The following is a 20638-nucleotide window of genomic DNA, read 5'->3' on the forward strand; positions in this document are numbered from 1 at the left end:
GCACAGAGAGGGAGTTCAGCAGGACTGCGGTGGCAGGACTTGGTCAATAATAAATGAGGCAATAATTGAGTGCAGCACAGAACCAATATCCTTCCCTGCACCTTGCAAAGAGGAATACCTTACTATAATTTATGCCACTTTTACTCATAATTAACTCTGCATATTCTGCAGGAAAGCTTTGTAGCAGTTTTAAATCAATGCTGGCTACCAGATAGGAGTGTGTCAAAAAAAAAGATTCACATGAGATTCTAATGTGGCGTTTTAGGGCTTTAGTAGATAGAAAAAAGGAAGAGTAAATGTCTAGATTCACCTCAGAAAAAACAAGGAAGTTTCTGACTTTGAAAAGCTGAACATTTTCTAGAAAAAACTGTAAATTAATTTCAGAAGATTTAGGAAAAAAAACTTGAACATTTTCCTAAAATTGTTACAATTACCTTATTTTTCCTAGAAAAGTTTTTAGGTGAAAATTGACTCTTCCTTTTTTCTAACAATGGCTGTTGGCAAAAAAAAATCTTAGAAAATTTCTAGAAAAACAAGAAAATGTGAATCTGAAAATATGCTAGAAAAAAATTAGGAAATTTTAGATGAATTTCAGAAATTTTAGGAAAAAAACCTTGAAAATTTCTGAGTTTCAAAAGTTGAAAATTTGTGGGAAAAATGTTTTTTGGGGGAAATTTACTATAAACAACAAATGCTGCCGACTAAAAATCTGAAATTTTCTAGAAAAAGAAGGAAATTTCTGAGTTTAAAAATTTGAGAATTAAAAAAAAAAACAAAAAAAAAAACAACATTGGACATTTCTGAGTTTTAAAAGTCAAAACTTTTCAAAATAACAGCGTGAAGTAAAACCTGTAAATAAAGTAGGAGAGATCAAGGCCCTGTTTGACAGTATGTCAGATATTTAAAGCAAAAAAACAACAACAAACAAACCCACAAATCAATAATATCGACTGATATGAAATGTTTATATCACAATATGTTTTCCAGCCACATTGTCCAGCAAGGAAAAACAAACATGAAAGGATATTACTGGTACTTTTACTCCCATTTTTTTGTGGAAATTCAACGCAAATATTGAAGGGAAAAATTTAAACATTGCATTTGTTTAAAACATTTGCTGTTTTTTTCTTCTATTTTTCCACTGTAGACGGTAAAAAAAGGGCCTTTTGTGACCCCTGTGTTCCACTTTCCGCCGTGTTTTCTTCCTCTTACCTCTCGCGGTTGAAGATCATGAACTCTTGCTGCACCACTTCAAGGCACTCCTGTAGGTAGTCGTTCTCCTGCAGGCGACACACACACAGTCTTCAACTTCACGAATCAGAGCTCGCTAACCTTTTCCGTCGTTTCAGAAAAGCCTGGATGGGTCGGCTCCCCTTCTAATGACGCGGCGTTTCGTCATTTCCAACCTTCGCGGTTGCTTTTAGGACGACTCGTGAATTGTTTGCGAGCCGTCCTCAGATTGGATGTTTGGCTTGGGACAAAAATAGAAGCTCATATTTTCAAAAGCACCCGGGGCCATGACAACGGCACGGAAAGGCTTCATAATTTAATAATCTTAGTAATAATGCAGCATGAGCACACACACACACACACGCACGCACGCACACACACACACACACACACACACACACACACACACACACACACACACACACACACACACACACTGATGGTAACAACACAGTCATGAGGGCTGCTTGATGCGAACAGGCTGGTTCTTTGATACGGAGCGGAAACCTCTGGTCTGTGGTTGAAAAACATCACAGCCGGTCTCAGGATGAAAACTTTGCAGCGAATAAACCCACAGATCCTCCTGAATTCAGTCTCCAGCGGAGATTCGTCACTGTTATCCATCTGGAACTTAATATTCCAGCGTAATCCTTTTAATTAGGAGAACATCTTACAGCAATAATCTTATAATGATCGCTAAATGTTAGAGGAGTAAATGCCATCAGCGCCGGCTATTCCCATTGTTGCATAATAAGCTGAAAATGTTTTCAATTAACTGATTAATCTTTTAGAAAACGGTCCAACAACGGCTTCGGATTCAAACAGTCCTGACTGACGGTTAATGGGGGAAATTAAACTGAAAATGAGAAAGGCGCACACAAAAGTTAACACCTGTGGATGCTAAATTAAAAGTTATAATAAGGCTCATTATGGAGAATAACTAACCAGAATGAAAATGTATTTATTCTGACTTGCTAGTTAAAAAAACAGTGTTGAGTCAAATCTGCTTTATTTTTCTGTTTTGCTACAAGCTGAAATGTGGAATACTGACAAAACATTGTATCTTATAGAGACGCTCATTATAAGCTTTGTACTAATTCATCACTGAGCTGCCACTGCACTTGTCTGGGCTAAAACGATTAATCAAATTAATCAAATTAATCGATTACTGAAATAATCGGCAACTAATTTAGTGATCAATTAAAAGTCAACGGGAGTTTACAGACTCTAAAAAGGGCCATTTGCTGAAAGAACAACATATCTAGAGCAGTAAATAAGCCAGAAAATAATGTATATAAACAATGTATAACTTTTATAAAAATGTTTACATATAAAACTGTCTCCATGTTGTGACACAAACAGATAATCTGTGAAATTATTAATCTCCTCCATGAGCCACTAAAGCCGCCTGAAAAAATGTACCAAAAACATCCAATCAGAGCCAGGAGGAGGGTCTTAGCGCTGCCAAACAAGCTCTTGCACTCGCTGCTAAATGTGCTAATGGAGGAGAAACAGCTTAATGCTACAGGAAAACCATTTATCTCCAGTTAGCGGTGGCTATGCTAACTAGCTTTTGCATTCATAACAGGCTACGCTAACTGCAACAAAGCCAAGAGCAAGTTGGGTGAAAGGGAATGAGCAGTGCCACATGGGGAGTGATTGACAGCGTTAAGGCCCTCCTCTTGGCTCTGATTGGTTATTTTTAGTTAGCACTTGCACTGTAAAAAAAAAGTCACTAATTTATGGTAAAATACCAGCAGCTGTGTTTGCCAGAAATTTACCAAATAAATACGGTAAAAAAAATACACTCAGAATTTTACAGTATAAATTTGTATTTTACTGTATTTATGCCAATATTTTGAAGTAAATTACTGTACTCTCTGTAAAACAAGTCTTTTTTTTTTTTTTACAGTGTGGGTGTGGAGGAGCTACATTTTTTCACAGATTATCTGCCTCAAAATATTTTATTTTCTTGAAAAAAATGTTATTTTTTTCTAAAATCAGCATAAAAATCCCCATAAAACTAGTGTACAAATGTGAAATGTACAAATTGTTGTTTTAATTTATCAAATCAACATTTTAAAATAGTTTTTTAGTTCACAAATTTTTCCTGTCACAATTTTACTGTTTATTACTGTTAAACATTGTTTTTTACAGTGCGCCTCTTTGCTGGAAATAACTATATTGATTTGTTGTGAATCGAAACTGAAACGGATCTATCTGTTCCGTAAAATGTCTCCAGACGACATCTGATGTGAAAACGAACTGCAGCGGCGCTGAATCCCGAATGCTGTTGAAATTGAACATATGATCCAGAATAAAAGCGGGTCAGTCATGCAGGAAGCTGCACAGTGTCAGCAGGTTACGCACTTCAACAATAAGTATCTCTTCATGCTCTCTACTGGAGCGCTCTTTTATTCATTTTGTTTGCAGAGCGGAGAATAGAAGCAATTCATATCAGCTGAGGGGAAAAAAATGGAGCTTGGCTCACCGCCAGACTAAAAATATGCAGTTTTGACAGGAAGTGCCTTACAGGAGACCTGAGCTGCATTATTATTATCCCAGACAAGCACAGACTCTCGGAGAATACTATTCATTTCAGCACGACTCCTGCAGCACTTATTGATCCGCTGCATACAAAAATTGGAAATTACGCAAACAAAGTATGCAAAATCTGATCAGTTTTAACAACAAAAACTGTTTCTTGATGTAAAAAGACAGCATGAGGCTAAAGATGTGGGATTTGCTGTAAGATGAAAAGAAATGACAACAGATGCAGTAACATCTTGGATCCCGTCTTCGTCCTCACAGCTCCCAAATCCTCCTACGTAACAGAACCTGCTGCAGTTATTCCTGAGGTAAGAACCGTTGCAGAGGATCATCTCTGTTACGTCCACCAAGGGCACAACATATCTGAGGACACGAGACAAACAGATGAGGGTTTAACAAAATATTTTATTCTTATTCTCTTCACGTTGATTTTCTTAGTTCAGATTCTTCTGATTTTCTGTAAAGAAAATAGCGTTAAAGGCCCTCAGAGCCCGTGTCCCAAAAAGTAAAAAAAAAACCCAAAAGTATTAACAGAAAGTTGGACCTGGTGAGCCGATCAAACAGAACAAAACGGTACAGCAGGGGGCCGACCCGGCACAGGGCCGTCGAACCCCTACTGGTACCGGACTAAAGCAAAAAAGAATCTAATGCAAAAGAAAGATCGAAAACAGAAGAACCGGTCCCACCAGGCCAAAATCACAAGAAAAGCAAACAAAGGCTAACAGAAATACCGCCTGGCAGGCTGGAAGGTCAGCTGCGGCCCACAGCGACTGGACGAGCGCGCCGCACCGCGCGGGTGGAGCGAGCGGAAAGGTGGAGCTCAGGCGGGAAGATGGCGGAACTCCTCAACATGCCGAAAGCCAACAGCGCCACAAATTAACGTAATTAAATGACCAAAAAGGAATTATCCAAACTCCAAAATAGATTAACAAAAGGTCATTCAACTAGCGTCTATAAGAAAACGAGGAAAAGAAATAGACAAAAATCATAATGTGCCAGAAGCACATAACAATCTCAAACATCCACTGATGAAGGATCAGACCAGCTCCGTCAAACACATTTTCATTTTGGGCCAAATCAAGATCCTGGACGCTCTCACATGTGCTGATAAAACCCCTGAACAAACTTTTAAAACATTATTAAATTCTTAAAATTTAATTGTATTGATCATCTTTTCACATTGATCAGTCCCTCCAGGGTTTTATGATTATTTCCAATAAAAAAATCAAACGTTTGTGGTACTAATTTACAAACATTTGTGATGACGGTAAGTTATTCCTCATCATTTGGATCATGGATTATAATTTGACATCAGTTATTGCTGTTTAGTACAAGTTAAGAAGCTAGCCTCTCTTAAACCCAAAAAATCTGCAATAAACTCAGAATTATGCATTAGCGCAAAAAAGTGCAGGAATTTGTTGATTTTGCCTGAATTTCCACCAAAATTTGCAAGAAACTGGACAGATTAACTGATGCGATCTGGCAGGAAGTAGATACAAATGTCTTGATTTGACTGATAAAATAATATTTAAGTAAACTGTTCTCCTCTAAAGTCTGGAGGGCCTCATAAAAAACTGTGACGGGCCGGATTTGGCCCCAGGGCCTCGAGTTTGACACATGTAAATTAGGCCGAACAATCTCACCGAGTCATAATCCTTTAAAGCCGTCAATGTGATTCGATTTTAACCTAAATGTAATTTAAATGTTTTCCTTTATCTTTAAGGAGACTTTTTGCTTTTTGTTCCACTAATTTGGTTCTCAATTTGTTTATAGATGCACCGATCAACATTTTTCACTTCTGATACCGTATCGTATCAGAAGTGAGGTATCGTACAATACGATACAGAAAAACAGTTCTGAATTTACTTAGTTTAAACACAAATGTAGTGAATTACTAATTTATTTTATAACTCTGCTTCAGTCCAGCACAATTAAATAAAACAATAATTTCACAAACAACTTTGATTTGTTCAGTCAGTGCAATTAGGAGAATAAAATAACAAATAAAGAAACTGAAACTGACAAAAACAATAAGTTGAAAACATTTCAAATTTAAGCTGAAACAAACCTTCAAAGTATAGAATTAAACCAAATAGATCTGCCCTCATGAATCGGACATATTTTCACCGATATCAATATCCTGACCGATACTGATGTTAATATCAGATCGGTGCATCTCTAATTAAATATTTAGTTCTAGTCTCTATTCTAGGAAATGTGTTGCTAACAGTAAAACTGTTGCTTTGTTGCTTTCTGTCTTATTTTGAAACATGTTTTAAATTAAAACAGGAATAAATGGAGACACCAGAAACCAGAAATAGACTCTGGATGGATGAAAAACATTAATATTGTAAAAAGATCTGATTGTATTGGATAAAAAGAAAAAATAAAAGTATATTACTGGACCTTATTCAGATTAGACTAGATTGTACAAAATTTAACTCCATTTCAGCGAAATTAGTTTTTGATGTGAACCAGATCTATTTTTCTCAGTTACCAAGCTTTGGCAATATATAAATGAAAATATTTGGACTGGAAACAAACTACGATGCACACATTCACTCACAACTTTCATAATTTTAAAATCTTCGCAGAAATGTTTGAGTTAAACTTTGTAAAGAATTGTCTTTGATGTTTCATGGTTTTTCACGGCTTGGTGTGTGCAGGACTGACTGACTGACTCACAGACTGTGAATCCTTGCTGTTGTCTCGAGAGCGGTTCTTAGCCAGCCTCTTCTTCTTCTTGTGGAGGGGTCGCGACTCCAGGATCATCTCCTCCAGCTCAAAGGTGGGGTCGCAGTGGAGCCGACCTTTCTGTGGGAGGCAGACGAACACCACATAATTAGAGAGACGCCAGGAGGAACTGCAGAAATGGAGTTTACAAGAACGGCTCACTTTAAAGGAGAACTTACACACTCAGATTTAAGACTTTTTAAGACTATTACAAACGACAAGGAACAGAAATTACTTATTTTATATCATGTTGACAAGTTTTTTAACCACAGAATGCATGTAGCATTGTACGGGTTAGCAACAGAAGTGGGCGAAGGCTACGCAAAAAAGCTAGCTAGCAAAGCCTTAATAGCAGCTAGCTAACGAAGACGTTTGAATGTGACTCAAACTTTAGCCTGATCAAAAAATGTCCTGTGAGAAAAACAACATATAAGCAATTAAATAGTCCCGACATGACAAAATTTAAGATGTGATTAACGTATTTCAAGCTAACTGACAGACTGCAGAAAAATAATTTTTGGTCCAGCTCCTTGCACAAACGACACATCATCAACATTTTTACACTTTTGCTAATACGCTGCAAAAATACCAAGTAATTTTGGTCCAGTTTCTTAGTGCACTAAGATTGGCTAAAACAAAGCCAACCTGCAGGTAACTTTTCAGCAAGATAAAGAAAATTGTTTTAAGTAAATAATTCCTTAATATTGATGAAAAAGGGAAAGTTTCCCCTGGCAGATTATTTCACTTTTACGCAGACATTTTTCCCATAAGTGAAATAATCTGCCAGAGCTGAGGAGTTTCTGTAAGTTTGTGTTGTCATAATTTAAGTAAACTTAAAGAGTATTTTTTCTCTGCTGCTTTTAAAATGGCCCACTTGTTTAAAAAAAAAAGAAAAAACACAGCTAGATGTTGTTTTTTTTAAAAGTAATAAATTAATGTTTTTCAGTGTCTGGGAAAGAAAACCTATTCTGAAAGCCTTCAAATGTAATGCGACAAATCGGCAGGCACTGCCTTCCACCTAGCAAGCCGAGCCTGTTGCCTAGTAACCCCAGTGGAACTCCGTCGTCTCCTAGCAACCCAAACAAAACTCCAGCACGTTTGGTCAGCTATTTTATCACTGAACAATAGCTGCTGGAAAAGACAAGTATTTCCTGGTTTCTTGTTGGTTTTGCAGGAGGCTCTACTTTTGCTTTTCAAGAGGCCCTAAAACGGCTCATTCTGACAGTATAGGCAGAAAGGACCAGACTAAAACCTCATTTTCTAAGAATAATTTTGTAACGAAACTATTCATGGAAGCATAACGGGTCAATTTTAGACACATGAATTTGAGATAAAATATTGATTGTTTTAAAACATTTCATACATTAGGAACGAATCCAGGTTCCATCTTCTTCTCATACACGGCGTCCCAGTTGACGGCGGCGAGGTACGGAGACGTCTGCATGTCAGACAGACTGGAAAACCGATGCTCTGGGTTCACAGTCAGCAGCTGGAAGGAACACACACACACACACACACACACACACACACACACACACACACACACACACACACACACACACACACACACACACACACACACACACACGCCTTGCCAGTTCAAATATCACCTTCACAACTTCTCTCCATCTCTCACCAGTCACTTCATTCTGAGCGCTGAAATACTTTGCAGGTGTGAAGTAAAATGGAGAAAGAAAGAAAAGACGTGAAGTGGCTGAGCTGTCAAAATGTTTCAACATTTTGTTTCTAGTTCCTTATCGCTTCCCTGATTACCTTCATAAAAACACGTAACTTTGGTATTTATGAGCTAAATATTAAATATGAGCAGAAACCTTTGCTCAAAGTTCCTTATTTTTTTTGCTTTTCTTGCTTCAGTCATTCATATTCAGGCAATTTAAAAGCAGCTGAATGAAAATAACATCGTTACAGTGTAGGATTGATCTGTTGGTTATTTTTTCAATTAACTGATTAATAATTGGAAAAGCAAAAGGTTCTTAATAGGAGAATTTTACACAGTTTGAACAAGGTGAGGCCAAAGCTGCCACTTGTTGATTTCTGGGCAGAACAAATTTAAAACAATGAGTTTTTTTAATCTTAATGAAATATTTATATATTTTTGTACAGTTTTGGCTCTGACTGCGTTGTTCTTTCAGCAAAATGACCTTTTTGTGAGTCTTTGTGCTCCAGTTAATGATTAATCGATTACTAAATTAGTTAATGATTGTTTCAACAATTGATTAATCACGATTAATCGTTTAAGTCCTACATTAAACCAACTATTTTTAATTAAATTATTTCTATTTCCTAATTGACAACAAGAATTTGCACATTTTTACTTATTGTTTGGAATAATTTCCTTTTAAACTGATTAATTTGTGATTTGCAAACACACCTTTTCAGTTCTACCTTCAATATTTTGTGAGACAAAGAACAAAAAAAAAAAAACCACAAAATGAAACAGTTTAACATGTGAAGAGAGCCACGGACTCGGGTTCAGCAGATGAAAACTGTGACTCTCAGTACGGCTGAAGAGAAAAAATTAATTTTGAATTAAATGTTAAAACTGGAGGTAAAACAGGAAACTGGTAGAATTAGTTATGGTTTCTGCGTCAGCTCGCCACAGGAAACTGACTGATTATCTCTTCAGTTGAATGCGACGTCATTTCCAGAGCAAACCTTCAAAAATTCCCGTTGGAAAACATTTGATGCAGGAAAACTGCTGCAGCTTTTCCATATGCAAACAGAGCTGCTTTTTTCCCCCAGAGAGCCTGAAAACCAATAAATATGCTGTTTGTATTTTAATAGCGAGCGTCGTGTTTCATCCTTCACCTGGGGCTAAACGCAGGAAGTGATAATGGGAAGTGGCTTTGGTTGTCATGCTAACTCTCTTCCTGTGCTTTATTTTCCTCCTTCGGTTGCAGGATGATTCACTTTTTCTCCTGCAGGGCAGGTTAGGTGGAATCCAGACACGCTAATCGATCAGCAGCCGAGCGGAAGAGACCGTCTCTGCGTCCAGAGCGCTTCGTCATCCAGACGGACAGACAGCGCACTGTAAAACATCCTCTGGAATTTATTTCCTCTGTTTACTGGAAGACTTTTACTGAAACCAGCAGAGAGACGAATAAACGTCTGCAGGATTCCGCATCTTTTTGACACTAAGTGAACAATTTACAGGTGTTATTGTACGTCTTTTCCAGGGTTTCTGCAGGTTTTCAACTCACATTTAAATTTGTTTAAAACCCTTGTGAATTAAATTTATACAACAAAACATTAGGGTCATGCTTGGAAAATAAAATAACAATAAGATTATAAATAAAGTCATGATATCACGTGGATAAAGTCGAATTCAGAGAATAAAGTATAAAAAATACTAGAATATTTTGAGAATAGTCATAAAATTACAACTGCATTCTTGTAATATTATGACTTCATTCACGTATTATTTCAACTTTATTCTCATAATGCTAAGACTTTACCATGATAATTTTATATTATTTTATGGCCCCAATACTTTGTTGTAAATTTAAGACCTGTAGGGAGACAAAAATTTATTTTATATATATATATATATATATATATATATATATAACACTATTCCACTGTTCATTATTTCTTCTTTACTATGATCTAATTTTACTTTGTTGAAGATCTTTGTATGCAAAGTTATTTGTTCTAAATAAAGCACATTTTACAAAATAAACTCAAACTTTCTCTAGACAGAAAAACCTTGCAAAAGAAAGAAACAGCAAAAAGCTACACAGAATATAGGAGATTAAATAATCCTGTCACAACATTTAAGGGCAAATTACATTTTTAAAAATGAATTTAAGACATTTCAAGGCCTCAGTTTTAGTTAAAACAATTTAAGACATTTTAAGGCCCCCTGTTTCCAAGCGTTAATGCTCAGCTGGCTGGCTGTATTCCTTGGTGTGCTGATTATTAACACATAGATGTATGCAGAAGAGGAAAGAGGTGACTTTTCCTCTCATGCATGTTTCTCTTCCCATCTGTCGCTTTTTTCCTCGGATGCCCTGGAGGTCTCGACTCTTCCCGTTTCCCTCCAGCGATGTTCCCCCTCTCAACACAAACCCTCTCCTCCCTCCTCACTCACTTTCCATCTGAGTGCATCACCTCCAAGTCCGCACCGATCGTCTTTCCGAGGAAGACTCGGTAACTTGGGATGAGATGAAAATTCGATTAGCACTCCGTCATACTTTAATTGATTCCCTCTTTAATAAGTAGTGTAATTAGTTAGAGCGAAGATCCATCGCTCATTAAATTTTAGGGATGCAATGAAAAAACACAGAGTCCCCTTGAGGTTGGGAAGTTGGTTTCTGTAACGTCAGCGATGCAGAGAAAGCTCAACTCCACAACAGCTAACCCAAAGACTCAAGGTTAATTACTGACAGATAATACGCCGCGCTGCAGGGAGTGTTTGCTAGTTTTTCTCCGAGAAGACAAAAGGTCAGCGCTGACTAAAAATAAGATGATGAAATCTCCACTGACATTTCCATGTAACTGTGAACTCTGCTAAACTTAGTGTGAGGAAAGATGTTTTCTTTTTATACTCAAATCGCTAAAACGCTAAAAAATGCTCTTTAAAACAATCTAATGTTAATAAAACTGCAAATACCACAGCTTCTCAAATTATGGTTTTGCAAAAGAAATAACTTTAACACAAAATCTTCCTATGCTGCTATAATTTGGCAAAAGCTTCTTTCCTGGAGGCCAAAATGTACCAAACAGCTTGAGGTCCTAAATCAAATCTTTTATGTTTACAAGGAAGACAAATGGATTACCTGGATTTGTTTAGAGCCAGAGTGAAGAGACTGTACACAGAGTGTACAGGTACTCATAAAATGTAGTTTTCTGAGTGATTTTATGAAGCCAGTTTTGTTTTTTAGGAAACAAACTTTGGATTCAGGTGAGGCGGTTTATCCAGTTCATGTTTAGTTGAACTGGTGAAGGTTTCTGACGATGCTGTGGGATTACAGCGATAGGTTAGTCCTCATCTGGGCAAGTCCCAGTTCTCAAACACCATTCTCCATCTGCTGAATGCAGCGTTCCCAGTAGAGTTCAGACTGGGAGTCTGTGGTGCCCGATCCAAACCACCAAATTACCTGGAGGACAAGCCTGAGATGAACCCGACATACTGAACCACCTCCAGACCGCTGACTTTGCTTTCTGCTGGTTGGATGTATTATAGATGGATGGATGGATGGATGGATGGATGCTCAGTGTAACTCACCTTCCTCAGCAGTGCCACCAGGTCTTTGGGCCAGGCTGGGCTGTACTGGACGCTCACCGTGCTGAAGAGTTGGATCAGAGACTCCACCGAGTTGCTGGCATGGATATCGTACGGCCGCTGGGTCCAGAACCAACAGAAAGAAAAGAACGATCAGAATGAACAAAACAGAAAAAAACGAATAAAACAGAACAAACAAAACAGGCAAAACAAAGAAAAGAACAAAAGAATGAATAAAACAAACAGAATAAACAGAAAGAAAAGAACGATCAGAATGAACAAAACAAACAAAGCGGAAAAAAAGAACAAATAAAACAAACAGAACAAAGCCTTCAGAACCTCCTGAATGCTTGTTCAGCATCTGCCAGGCTGAAACCCAGAGCGCCTCACCCATCCACGCAGCACCTCAAAGGCCGTCACCCCCAACGACCACCAGTCCACTTCAAAAGCGTAGCCTGTGCCTCCGCTGACAAACGACTGGAAGATCTCTGGAGCTGAAGGAAAAGCAGAAAAATCAAGTCTGGAGCAGAAAAAGATCTGGTTTTACCAACTAAAACACACAAATGAAGAACAAACAGCTTTTACTTCCTTTTGGACCTTCAACAAAGAACCTGCAGCCAATCGGTGGAGATTTCAGCTCAATGTGTTTGATACATCAGCTTTTTGTCATTTAAACTATTTAAACATGTTAATAATCGACTTCAGTACCAAAATGTTAATGGTGGGATTGTTTTTTTCCATCAGTGGTTTTTGTTCATTTTAAAGTATTGCATTAGAAAATGCTGATGTTCAAAATAACTCATATGTTTTCTCATACAAGCTTTAGGAGGTTTTTGGCTTTTCCCAAAACAGAGGACATGGAAACACATTTGCCGAATAAATTCTGACAAACTTCCCGACCTACAGAGGCACGAAAGCCCAAACCTCTTCCTTTTTCTAAGATGTGTGGTTCATGCTCGTTTAACCTCTACTTCCTATTTATTACATTCAAACGTAACATCAACATCTGACTCAATTCGTCTGGATCAAGCCAGAAGATGCAACCACGCCAAATTCACATTTTCGTTTTTGCAACATTTTAAATTCGCTTGACGACTGGATGTAAGCAGCTACAGTCTATTTGGGTTTCCAGTTGAGATTCTTTAAGATTTATTTCCCCGGTTCAACAGAGCAAACTGTCACAGCAAAAACCGATCGATGCTGTAAAGTTTGCAAAACACATTTGTGTCACGATCGAAACGTTTGTTAAAAACAACTCCAGGAAAATAAGCAAACGGGAAAAGAAATGATAAAATCCACATGGTTGGATGCCAATGATTCCACTTAAAGACTTTTTTGATCCTGGATACTTCAGTTTTAGAAACAAACCTCAATCTGTGGTCAAAGTGGCACCAGGCCAGTTTTCCTGCTCCACTCTTTTCTCAGAGCGCAGCTGTTGCTGCAGAGAAGGAGCAGCTATTTAAAGGACACAATGGCGGATCAGTGTTACCCATGTAGGGCTTGGTTCCAGCCAGCGCCGTGGCTCTCTCTCCGTCCTTTATTATGGTCGCTATGTTGAAATCTGTCAGGTGAGCGTGACCTGAGGAACAGAAACAAAGGACAACATCGCTCATATATTTACTTTGTGTTAATGCCGGGACTTTAATGTGTTGATTTTGATTAATTAGTTAGAGACGCCGTCACTACTTTCTACATATTTATATTCAAAATGCCTTTCCTGAGAGCAAAGTGGAAATCACATTCCTTGTTTATGTGCACAAGCTGGGAGATCAGAAATATTCAGCACCAACTTTTAACAGGAAAACATAAAAAAAACTGTTTTTTTTACTGTTACTCCAGAATGTAAACAGAATAAATAAAAAGTGATGCTTCGGTGAACCGGGTCAGTGTGAACTCATCGTTTTGGACTTTTTCGTATCGTCACTGTTGTGACTCATCAGGAAGAAGCACATTTTTTAAATTAATGATGGATTTTTCTGCAGCTGGAAATGTGTTCCTCTGGATTAAACACCAAAGGACTGGATTACGTAACAGAATAAAAGAGACATTGAATACAAAGTAAAGTAAGAGCTCTGAGTTTAACATCGTTTCTACTCAGGATTATTATATAAAAATATAAAAGAAAACGTTTGAAGCAAACAGACACCCGGTTTCGGTTAAATGAAGGTCTTATTTGACTATAGAAGACTTTGGTATGCAGATGTTTGTGTTAGGACTTTTTCTAATACCGTTTATAGAGATGATCACATTGATGATGATCAGTTATGCACAATTGATTACTTTTAAATACTATTTCAAAAGGAGAAAGTATGTAGAGTATGCACCTAAAGTAGTAGTGTCCAAGTTTTCTGGCCTTTCCAGGAATCCCAGCGTTTTATTATTTTCAAATAAACTTAAAAACTTGTTTTTTCTGTAATTTTTTCTTCAGTTTTGACAAAAAAAAATCACAATATTTCAATGAAAAAAGAAAACTACAGCTCTTTTTGTGTGTGTGCTTTAAGCAACAAGAACACTATTTTCCAATCTCCTCGTTTATTTAGTTAATGAACTACATAAACTTCTGCTGCTCGTTAAGTCACATGCTCTATGTTTTCCTTTTCAATGTAAATTCAACTTAAAGCGAAAAAGATGATAAAAGACAAACAGGTTTTCCATTTTAATTCCTCAGGATCTGTTTTTAGACGCCTCGTATCAGTGAAACTCGTATATTCAATTTTTAAAATCAATCTGCATCCAATCCCTGAGCTGGAAAAACAAAGTTATACCATCCTTGATTTCTGTTGAGGCCCACAAAACGGCCCCCGAACCACACTTTGGACACCTTTTGTCTAAAACATGCAAAAGGAAACAGCTTTGGGTTCACAAAATAGTTTATAGTGGATGTCAGAATATTTTTCAATAAAAAAATCAATTCTTGCAGAGAAAGTATGTTAGTTTAAATGTGTTGCAAACTTTGAATTATTGTAATTTTTTTAAAAAAAGGATTGTTTACACAAATTGAAGTTAGAGCAGGAAACAGCAGAACGCAACTAAAAACAAATCAGTCATTTTCTTACCTTGTTCATCTAAAAGGATATTGTCCGGCTTCACATCTCTGAAAAAACACAAAACACAGACGTGATTGAATCACCTTGACATTAAGACACAGTTAAATGAAGCTTAGCAGCTCTTACAGCCTCTTTAAAGTCCAACCAGAGCAGTGAAGGTTGGGTTTCATGCTCATTACATTAACTAAACGTGTTTGGTCTGCTCTGCAGCCAACACATTCTGAAACCGTGCTGCAAGATGTCATCACATGTGGGAAAGCCTGGGATTAGATATATACAGTATGTGTAGATGTGAAAGTCTGTAGGAGGTGTGTTGGAGGCTGATGCATGTGTGAATTACGTGTTGGTGCAATATTGTGTCAGTAAGAGCAAAAGAGGGAGGAGATTCTTTCATTTCGAACGCCGCCGGAGGCACTTTAGGTGGAACGATATCTGCAGGTTCCCTCAAAACAAGCGAGTTACAGACGGGCTGCGTGCGCCAAACACATGACTTTCGCCAGGCGCTTCAGAGTGAACACGCTTGTTGTATTTAATCACGGTTCACGTCACACTGCAGCACGGAAACACAGGCAGCTTCCAGAGAGCGTCTGACAAAGACGCTGAAGCAAAAGCCTTGAAGGAGAGAGGAGGAGGAGCGGAGACAACATACTGCTGGATCTTTATACGTTAGGGTTTCATCACAAATTCAGTTTTTAAATTAAAAGTTTGACTTTTAAATAGATCCCAGTTTTAAAATCCCTACACTGGCTCCCTGTAGCTCAGAGAACAGACTCTAAAATACTTTATTTGGTTTGTTAATCGCTGAACCACATCACATTAAAGATCTGCTGTTGTCGTAGCAACCTTCCAGACATCTCAGGTTCCTCTGGTTCTGGTCTGCTTTGCACCAGAACCAGAACCAAACATGGAGAAGCAGTATTCAGCTTCTACGCACCACAAATCTGGAACAAACTTCCAGAAAACTGCAAAGCAGCCGAAACACTGAGTTCCTTAAATGGAGATTAAAATCCACCTGTTTAGCCCACCTTTGATTACGTGGCGGTTTCTGACAACCGCCCAGGGTGGCATCTTGTGGGGGCTGGCATGAGCTACCTAGAAACAACCAATCAGAGCCAGGGGGCGGGACTTAACGCTGTTAATTATTGTCTGCTACGTGCTGCATCTATGAAAGCCTGCCACGAATGCTAAAGCTAGTTAGCGGGATGACAGATGGAACAGTAAGTTGTTTCTCCACTATTAGCATATATAGCAATCCATACACAAGCCTGATTGGCAGCGCTGAGACCCTCCTCCTGGCTCTGATTGGTTGTTTTTGGTCGGGTGCGGTGTACGTCTTCAGATGGCAGTAACAGTTCAGGCAGGAGGTGGAAGAGATCGATTTTTTTTCTCAGATTATCCGTTTCATATGACATGTTGACAATTTTAACAAATATGTAAAAAAAACTACATAATTTTGATAAAAGTTTCAAACTGCAGCTTCACATCCAGTAGTGATTTATTGACATCAGTGAGACACGAGGAAAAAGCAACACGAGGACTTCTCTGGTTCCTCCCTCCCCCTAATAAGACTAATTTTACCTCCTTGGGCACGGTGACAGCTGACTGTTGCTAGGAGACCAGAGACCCGTCTTCGTTAAGTTGGTGCAAAAAAAAAAAAAAATGGCAAACTGTATCCTACTGTCGGCAACTTAAACGCTGGAGCCGCACAGGCCACGGATCCCCGGCGATGGGATTACGGCTCCGATCCAGCAGGGACAGGCTGGTAAACATCAAAGCGTCGCTCACTTATCATATTAACATTCCTGAATGAGAAATCAGCGACAGCAAAAGCAAACAGAGGACACTTGGAAGGAGTAGGACATTTCCCACATTTACGTGGATGTGAAGCAGGAAGCAGAGATGATAACGGACTGCTGGGCGCTGCAGGGGTGGGTATATTTTTACAGCATGTACCTCTGTCTGAGCACCTAAAAATAGCTGCAGATACACATCGGCAGGGGTGCATTCAATCATGTGTTAAGAGGCGGGCGGCAGCTCCTGAGCCTGAGTTACAGAAAACGGGTTTATTTCTAGCTCCGTATATCTAAAGTTGGAATCTGGAGGATCTGTTTGTAAAGAACGGGAAGCAGTCGCTATTGAAACTGTTTCTAATTCACCTCTTTCTGCACATAAAATCCTGGTTTCAGGTAAACAAACATCCCACCTCCCCAGGAATCGGTTGCAGGCGAGGAAATGTGAGACTGAAAGCTGGAGGCAGATTGAAGGAAAAAAAGGAGTCAATGGATGTGTTGAGGAGCGAAACCCACTCGACGTGTGAAAAGCTCGTCTGTTCCACGCTGACGACTCGACAAGCCATTAAAAGCGGCGCTGGAAGAACATGAAGAGGAGGAGGAAACAAGGAGAAATCCCACAGAGCTGCCATTGATTCCACGCTTTACAGTGAAACCGATGTGAGTCCTGATTCCTGCACATCATGTGAACACTGCAAAAAATTAAATATTACCAAGTCTTTTTGGTCTGGTTTTAGCAGAAACGTCTTAGTGCACTTGAAATATCCATCCATTTTCTTTACACCCTTGTCCCTCAGTGGGGTCGGGAGGGTTGCTGCTGCCTCTCCAGCTAACGTTCTGGGCGAGAGGCGGGGTCACCCTGGACAGGTCGCCAGTCTGTCGCAGGGCAACACAGAGACACACAACCATGCACACACACACTCACAGCTAGGGGCAATTTGGAGAGGCCAATTAACCTGACAGTCATGTTTTTGGACTGTGGGAGGAAACCGGAGTACCTGGAGAAAACCCACCATGCACAGGGAGAACATGCAAACTCCATGCAGAAAGACCAGGGCCGGGAATCGAACCCAGAACCTTCTTGCTGTAAGGCAACAGCTCTACCAACTGCGCCACTGTGCAGCCCGCACTTGAAATAATAATAATAAATTAACTTACCAGGAAGTAGGAGCTTATTTTAACTGGATAATTTCTAAATATTGATTAAAAATGCTGGTTCAATAACCTGCCAGTGGAACCAGAACTTTTTTAAAATCAATATTGAGAAATTAAAAGTTAGTTTTATCTTACTTCAAGTATATTTAGATATGTGTACAATAAACTAGACCAAAACTATTTGGCATGAGTTTGTGTTTTTGCAGTAAACTTCTCATACACTGTAAAAACATAAAATCTTACTCAGTATTTTTTATCTATAGTGGAAACATCTTAGCGCACCTTAAATAAAAAAACTACCTAAGAAAGATATAGTAGCTATTTTAACTAGATACTTTCTTAATATTAATTTTAACAGTACTAGGTCCATTGGTTAGTTATTTCACTTATAACAAGACATGTTTCCCATGTTATAAATTACATAACCTTAGTGAAATCAGTAAAAATACTTATAATTATCAAGAAATAAAAAATAAAAAAAATCACTTAAAAGTTACTTGTAGTTAGTAAACTTGAAATAAGACAAAACTAAGATGTTTTATCTATAAATTAGACTAAAATTACTTGGCATGAGTCTCTGTTTTTGCAGTGAATTCTCATACGCTCATAAAATTCTCATAAAATTTTACTAAGTATTTTTGCCTAGTTTCTAATATCTTATTAAACTTTAAATAAGACAAAATTAAGGTACAATAATGTTAAACAAGCTTATTTATCTTGCTGAAAAATTATTTTTAGCAAGATAAATAAGATAGTTTTAACTAAGTAATTCTTGAATATTGATTTAAAAATCCCAGTTTCACAGTTTGTTCAGTAATAACGTGACATTTTTCACTTGTTATAAGAGAAAAAAAATCAGCAGTGGATCTTATTAATCAATATTCAAGAATTACTTACTTAAAATGAGATTATTTATGTTGCTGAAAACTTATCTGTACCTTGGTTTTGTCCAATTTCAAATGTAAAAAGATATCTGTACTAGAAATTAGACAAAAACACCTTGAGAGATTTTTTGTGCAGTGTAATTTTTTCAACTCAGAGTTTTAGTTGCTTTAACTTTAACTTCTTGTAACTTTTATGCAAATTATCTGCTGCTGGCCACGTCACAAAAACTCAGTATTTACACTTTATATAAGTGGAAATGGAATCAAACCTACAAGAACGCAGCAACTGGTTTCTGGATGGCAGCGTGGGTTGCTAGGTGATGGGCGGAACTCAGCTGGGGTTGCTAGGTTACGGTGCAGCGCCTATCAGTTGTGACTTAGTAAAGTTTTTTTCACACGGCTTGTTTTCCAGACACCAATAGACTTTACGTTATTGCCAGAAAATGGCCGGATGTTTTTTTTTTTTAGGATATTGAACTATTTCTAGAAGCAGTTGAGACCCAAATGGAAGAATAAAAACACACAAAATGTGAATTTTGTGTAATGGTTTCCCTTTAATTGACCATTTCTATGTCTGGAGCGAATCAGACGTTTCTTAATGCCCTGTAAATAAATGCGTTTTCAACAAAACAATTGTCAATCATAATTTTTTTGTAGTATTTGACACAAAAAATGCCCCAAAAATAAACTCAAATGTAACTTTCTAGAGTCTTCAAATGCAGTGGCGGGTCAGAGAAGACAGAGATACTTTTCTATTTTGATAAAAAAGAACAGCAGATTTGTTCTGGAACTTATACTAATTCGTACAGTATTGTATTTGCATCTTATCTTTCTTCATAAAAGAACAAACCCGTCACATTTCACCAGAATACTATTTTCTGCAGAGCAGCATCGTTTCATCCCCTCTGTGATTAGCAAGAGAACCAAACGCTGCTTGTAAGACAGATCGAGGAGAAACACTCATCTCATACAGATCACTTCAGAGGAAATACAACCGAAACTCCTCACAACATTAATAATGCAGGTACACATGCGCACACACCCCCAAGTTGTTTGAAGGTAAAAATGTGGCCCAGACGAGGTTTGGAGCAGCATTCAGACAACGTTGGAGCCATCTGTGGCACTAAATCAGCAGTCTGCTGGGATCGCCGCTCTTTTGCTCACCAAACTGCAGACGCTGTATTGCTGAGCTCAGCGTTTCTGTGCAGAATAAACTACAAACTGCAGGCTGAACTGATTAAAGATGATACATGGCCGTTCTTCATTTAGAGAAGAGGAACCCCACAGTCTGACCCACATGACCAGAGAAACTCATTCAGTAGCTAAATATGGTTTTATATTCTGAGAAGCCTCAATATAATCTGTTTCTCCTCTATGAACACTTTATTATAGAAACACTTTTTCACAACTATATGAATAAAATCTCAGATGGCTTTTAATTTATCATGTTGATCTGAATAGATTTACTTCTTTAATAAATAAAATGTGAATCTGAAAACTGCACGTCGACACATTCCTAAGATCTGTCAAAAAGTGTTTTGTTGCCTAAAACATCGTTTGGAAATAAAGAGGTGATGATTTTATTTGTTGCCAAAGTCACATATGGCAAAAAATGACTTTGTTCTTTATTTTTGGAAGGTGAAAATATTAAAAATTGTTTGACATTATGATGGAAAATCAGAACATATCTGTTAGAGGCAGATACGTTTTCACTGTACTTCAGCTTTGATTTTACTAACGTTTGACAGAAACATAATATTCCCATCTCCATTTAAAAAAAAAAAAAAAAAAAACCAGAAAACTTTATTCATTTTTAAAAGTTGGTTTTAAAAGATCTAAAAGAAGAAGAGAGACTCAGATCTTCTGGAAAAATCTTCTTTTGATTTGTTGCTTTTACAGTACGAACTGAAGGTAAATAAAGGAGGGATTTCCAGTAGCAGTCAGTCTTGCAACAAATCTGGAGAGGCCTCTGACTGAAGACTGTTGTTGTTTGACAGTTTCATG

The 20638-nt window shown here is 37.9% G+C and overlaps 1 protein-coding gene across 2 annotated transcripts in view; it reads right to left on the reverse strand.

The window, feature by feature from the left end:
• The window catches only part of stk32c (serine/threonine kinase 32C), a 99768-nt gene that overhangs the window by 2126 nt on the left and 77004 nt on the right, over nucleotides 1-20638 (reverse strand). For both annotated transcript variants that reach the window (XM_008430412.2, XM_008430413.2), the window contains 7 exons: nucleotides 14815-14852; nucleotides 13248-13337; nucleotides 12149-12252; nucleotides 11762-11878; nucleotides 7877-8002; nucleotides 6466-6594; nucleotides 1213-1280 (listed from right to left, as the gene is read on the reverse strand). In XM_008430412.2, the coding sequence (XP_008428634.1) occupies nucleotides 1213-1280; nucleotides 6466-6594; nucleotides 7877-8002; nucleotides 11762-11878; nucleotides 12149-12252; nucleotides 13248-13337; nucleotides 14815-14852 (672 nt within the window). The remainder of the gene's footprint in view (nucleotides 1-1212; nucleotides 1281-6465; nucleotides 6595-7876; nucleotides 8003-11761; nucleotides 11879-12148; nucleotides 12253-13247; nucleotides 13338-14814; nucleotides 14853-20638) is intronic.

This window comes from Poecilia reticulata, linkage group LG15 (genome assembly GCF_000633615.1).
Source record: "Poecilia reticulata strain Guanapo linkage group LG15, Guppy_female_1.0+MT, whole genome shotgun sequence".
Taxonomy (NCBI): domain Eukaryota; kingdom Metazoa; phylum Chordata; class Actinopteri; order Cyprinodontiformes; family Poeciliidae; genus Poecilia; species Poecilia reticulata.